Below are 5,255 nucleotides of genomic sequence, written 5' to 3' on the forward strand. Positions count from 1 at the left end.
ATGATGAACCCCGTCGGAATCTCTTCCAAGCAAACTATACGTATCTCATCTTCAGCATCACCCTTCTCGTACTTGATCTCTTTCTCCGGCAATGATATGATTGCATCCATGCTCGCGGGTACCATGTTGAGACGTTCACTTTCTATAGACTCCAACCAATGTTCAACTCTATCGCAAAATGTTGGATAATTGCCTCAAAAGTCAAAAGTTGGAGGACTTCTATTGCAAATAATAAAAAGTTAGTTATTATATGGAAGACTTCTAATTAAAGTTGAGAGCAGAATCCTTACAGAATTTAGTCTCCAATTTACAATCGGTTTTGAAATATTGCACATGAAGGAATCCTTGTTGAATTAAAGGAGTCTTTTTTGAATTTAAATTAAACTCTACTACTTGGTTATCGATCCTATAAATAGTGGATGTATTTCATTATTTTGGGTGTGGCCAGAGAGTTGATATGAGAGAAAAATATTGTAAACCTAGTATCTTGAAACTTTTCGTACATTAGATAGAAAAATAGGTGGGGTAAAGCTCGGTTTTATTTTTTTCTTTGTAATACTTGGGGATTGGGTTGGTGAGTGAAATTCTATATGATTGTAACAATTTTTCATATGCTGAAAAGTTTTGACGGTCTGTTTAATTTGTGCGTTATATCCTTTATTTTTCTTATTTGCTAATATTCTTCTGAACAATAAAATATCCTGCGGATAAATAGAAATAAAAGGAATTGGCGTAAAATTTCCCAACAAATGGTATTAGAGCGTCGGGTGGTTCAGAGTATCGGAACAAGAAAAAGATATGTCGTCGTTGAAATATGACATAGAGAAATTTGACAGGAAAATCAAGTTTGGTTTGTGGCAAGTACAAGTTAGGGATTTATTGATTCAAACTGGACTGCACAAGGCTTTGAAAAGAAAATCAACCAAGAGTTATTGCAATGAAGCTAAATCCAGTATGAGCAATGAGGATTGGGAAGAATTGGATTTGAAGGCTGCAAGCATAATACGTCTCTGTCTAGCTAAAAACGTTCTTACAAATATTCATAGAATATCTGCTACAAAGGAACTATGGGAGAAGTTAGAAGAACTATATCAAACGAAGAGCCTCTCAAATCGATTGTACTTGAAGGAGCAATTTCATTCATTGCTCCTGGAGGCAGGTACGAAAATCTCAAACCATCTGAGTGTTCTCAAGGGAATTGTTTTAGAACTGGAGGCTATTGGAGTGAAGATAGATGATGAGGATAAGGCACTATGGCTCATCTAGTCTCTTCCGTCTATCTATGAACATTTCAAGCCAATCTTGATGTAGGGGAAGGAAACTGTGAGTTTTGTAGAAGTGAAAAGCAACTTGATCTCAGAAGAAAGAAGACTAGGGGGACAGAATACTCCATCTGACAATCTGGTACTTGTGACTAAGAAGGGGAAGAACGGCAACTGCATGAGAAAGAAAATAACTTGTTGAAACTACAGTCAGACTGATCACGTGAAGCGAAATTGTCTAAAAGGTGAAGCACGGTCAGCTAATTGCTTGGGGTCGGACAATGTGTCTCTCTCGACGGAGGTGGACGCGGATGTAGTGCTGTAAAGTAAGATGAAAACGTCCTCATGGCATGTTACCAATTGCCATGATAGAGGATGCGTTCTTACTAAGAGGAGTCAACATATCTGCACATAGCATTGACTGACATTTAATGCAAAGAGTGCAGGTATGTGATGGTACTGTGATGTCGATGATTGATGAGCTCTCTGGAAAAGTCAGTAGGAGAGTTGCACCATAACTATCAACAGGGCTGTTTTGACATGTAGCTAATGAAATGCTCGAAGTTCGCGGATAATTCTGAGTGGTTATACTCATATGGTAGAGTATGAGACTGTTAAAGTGTGTCAAAGGCTTACCTGTTTTTTCCAAAAATTGTGATTAAAAGCTGTAGAAGAGATGACAAGATTTTGACTCGTTTTCGACAAGATGGAGATTGTTGGATAATTGTCTCAAAAGTCAAACGCTGGAAGACTTTTATTGCAAATAATAAAAAGTTAGTTATTATATGGAAGACTTCTAATTAAAGTTGAGAACAGAATCCTTGCAAAATTTAGGCCTTGTTTGATTCCCATTTTTCTAAGAACGAGAATGAAAAATATAGTTGTTATAGACCCACACAAGAAATAAAAAGTCAAATATAGTGACTTGATATAATGGATAACGGTCATATTTTTCATTTTTATAACCAAAGAATGAGAATCAAATGGGGGCTTAGTCTCCAATTTACAGTCGATTTCGAAATCTTGCACATGAAGGAATCCCTGCTAAATTAAAAGAGTCTTGTTTGAGTTTAAATTAAACTCTATTACTTGGTTATTGATCCAATAAATAGTAGATATATTTCATTATTTTGGGTGTGGCCAGAGAGTTGATCTGAGAGAAAAATATTTGTAAGTCTAGCATATTGAAATTTTTCGTACATTGGGTAGAAAAATAGGTGTGGTCAAGCTCGGTTTTATTTTTTTCTTTGTAATACTTGGGGATTGGGTTGGTGAGTGAAATTCTATATGATTGTAACAATTTTTCATATAGTGAAAAGTTTTGATGGTCCGTTTAATTTGTGCGTTATATTCTTTATTTTTCTTATTTGCTAATATTCTTTTGAACAACAAAAGATCCTGCGGGTAAATAGAAATAAAGAGAATTGATGTAAAATTTCCCAACACAAAAGACAAATTTCCTTATACTAATAACCATTGATTTTTCCGAGCCCATGATGTATTTGGTTTTTTGCATATTCAATTAAAGAATTAGTAACTTTGCGACGAAACTTCGACACCCAATTAGATTGGTGAGTTGTGGCAACAGAACTTGTTTTAACTCATCGTAAACCGCCCCTATATCGACATGAGCAAATCTTGACATCGTCGCTCCTTCTTCTTCCATTATAACTTCACGTTCTTGATTTACCAAGTATTTAACGATTTGAAAATTGAATTCCAGGAGAGTATTCGTTGTTGATAAAGAGTCATTATGCTCCATGGGTTCTGAGCACCGTGAACCTATCGATGCACACCAAGGGAAAGACACCATATTCGAGATTCGGTAAAAAGCTTATATATATAGAAACAACAAAACAGTTATATGGATATGAATTGAATATTTTGAGGAAAATTTTTTTTTTTATGATATTTAGAATTAAAAAATATATTGAAAAATATATCTTATAAAACTTAAATCCACAAACTCTATTATTTAATTCCCTCAATATGTTATAAAATTTTGAATATATAGGGTCACGTACATTCTAGATTATTATGAAAAATTGAATTTGCATCATCAACTATATAGTCTATGTTCAAATCATGAACTACACTCTTGTGTGGAGTTTTACTGGAAAAATCAATATCTTTATGTAATCACATCTATGATATGATTAAGTATTATGACATCTACAACCTATTTGTCATATCCGATTAATCGATTGTATAGTGAATTCGATGAAAAAATAGAGGTTGAGCAAATTTGTCTTGGTTGTGTGCTGTAATGGATGTAGTGAACGTGTTACTAATTAGGCTTAAAGTTACATTTGGAACTCGAGCCAGTTGGATGCAAGTATGTCGATTGACTTAAGATGATAACGAATGAATTAAGGATGAATATATCATTGATGACTAGGGATAGCAATGTGCCAAGTCGCTAAGGATGAATATATCATTGACAATTAGGGATGACAATGGGTCGAGCTGACTCGACCCTTTAACCCACGAGATCGGCTCAAGCTCGTGGTGAGTTGAGCTCGTGGCTCATAAAAACGAGTTGAGCTCGAGCCACGAGCTCGTTGGCTGAGCCTAGCCACGAGTCGCTAGGGAGCTCGTGATTTATTATTATTATTATTATTATTATTATTATTATTATTATTATTATTATTGTAAATTTGCACATTTTTTATGAGCTCACGAGCTCGTGAACTTTGGCTCGTTAACAACTGTGTTACAAGGTGTGGACGCTTATAACTGATTACATACTTAAATGCAAAATATACGCAATAGCCAGAATTTAAAAATAGTTCACATATATCTATAATGTATCGAAGTAATGGCTAAATGATGAGAAATATAGGACTACTAAACATCAAATTCGATAAATAACAAAAAGTCTGACTAGACACACAGTTTCGAATTTGATGAACATTTTCATCAGCAGAGAATTCAAAGTCAAACTACAATAAGATGTTCGAGAACAAAGTTGAGCCAAATTTAGATGCTTCTAATTGATATTTGTCATACTGGCAAAATTGAAAAAGGATAGCAGATTTTTAGACGATGAGCGAAGACTATGGTCTAACAAATCAATATCATGATCGATCTCCTTTGTCAATCACACAGGCTGGACGAAGCTTTTGAATTATTACATGGGATATTTGAAATGTAAGTATTATTCAGATTTCAATCTGGGAGAAGAAATGTGTAAGAGGCTTTTAGAGTTGGAGCCTGAAAGTGAAATTTCAATTTGTTATTTTGTCCAACATATAGACAATGGAAGTGGAAGGATGTGGGGAAGATCAAAATAGTAGAGAGGAAGAAATGACTTAAGAAACTCCTCAATAATAGTTTGACAGGGATGATGTAAAAAGCTAGAAAACTTATTCTCACTTGGCTATTCTTTTAACAATCGAAAACGAACAATCGATTCTACTTTGATACTTAGTCAAGTTACTTTAACTCTGTAGAAAATTCGACGGCGAAGAAATTGAAGCAAAAACTAGGTCGAATAAGGTTTTTTTGGAAAGGAAATTTGAGGTAAAAGATAGGGAATGAAATTAGGGCAGTATTATTGTGCATGAAACGTAGATTTGTGCAATGATAGTGGAAACTAATTAATTTAGAGTGATCTACGAATAATACATTAAATTATATTAGGGAGTTATTTGACTTTTAATTAATGAATTATACTATTAGTTTCTAGTATTCCTCGGAATAAAATTAGTTAGTGATATGTATATTCTGGAATTTTTTATTTGAAAGAGTTTTGTGGTGTAATTTTCACTTTAATTTTTTAACTCAACCTAATCCAATTAAACTTAAAAAAACCAAGAGTTGATCGGGTTGAGCAGTTTGTGTTGGGTTTTGCCCACTGCTACCTAAAAATGATGACTTTGAAAGACTTTTCACGTTGCATAGTTTCCGGCTAAATTTGTCATTAACCGAAAATGAATAGTCCTCTCTAATATCTTTACTTAGGATCCTTTTCGCTGGACATTTTTAAACGGA

General features: G+C 34.2%; 1 protein-coding gene across 1 annotated transcript in view; it reads left to right on the forward strand.

The window, feature by feature from the left end:
• The first annotated feature begins 798 nt into the window (after nt 1–798).
• LOC111394884 (nucleolar protein 14-like) overlaps nt 799–5,255 on the forward strand; it is a 17,374-nt gene continuing 12,917 nt past the window's right edge. Inside the window, exons 1-7 of the mRNA XM_023020934.1 lie at nt 799–1,248; nt 1,312–1,404; nt 1,492–1,575; nt 1,709–1,756; nt 1,865–1,881; nt 2,986–3,087; nt 4,715–4,784. Coding sequence (XP_022876702.1) covers nt 799–1,248; nt 1,312–1,404; nt 1,492–1,575; nt 1,709–1,756; nt 1,865–1,881; nt 2,986–3,087; nt 4,715–4,784 — 864 coding nt within the window. The remainder of the gene's footprint in view (nt 1,249–1,311; nt 1,405–1,491; nt 1,576–1,708; nt 1,757–1,864; nt 1,882–2,985; nt 3,088–4,714; nt 4,785–5,255) is intronic.

This window comes from Olea europaea, chromosome 5 (genome assembly GCF_002742605.1).
Source record: "Olea europaea var. sylvestris chromosome 5, O_europaea_v1, whole genome shotgun sequence".
Classification (NCBI taxonomy): domain Eukaryota; kingdom Viridiplantae; phylum Streptophyta; class Magnoliopsida; order Lamiales; family Oleaceae; genus Olea; species Olea europaea.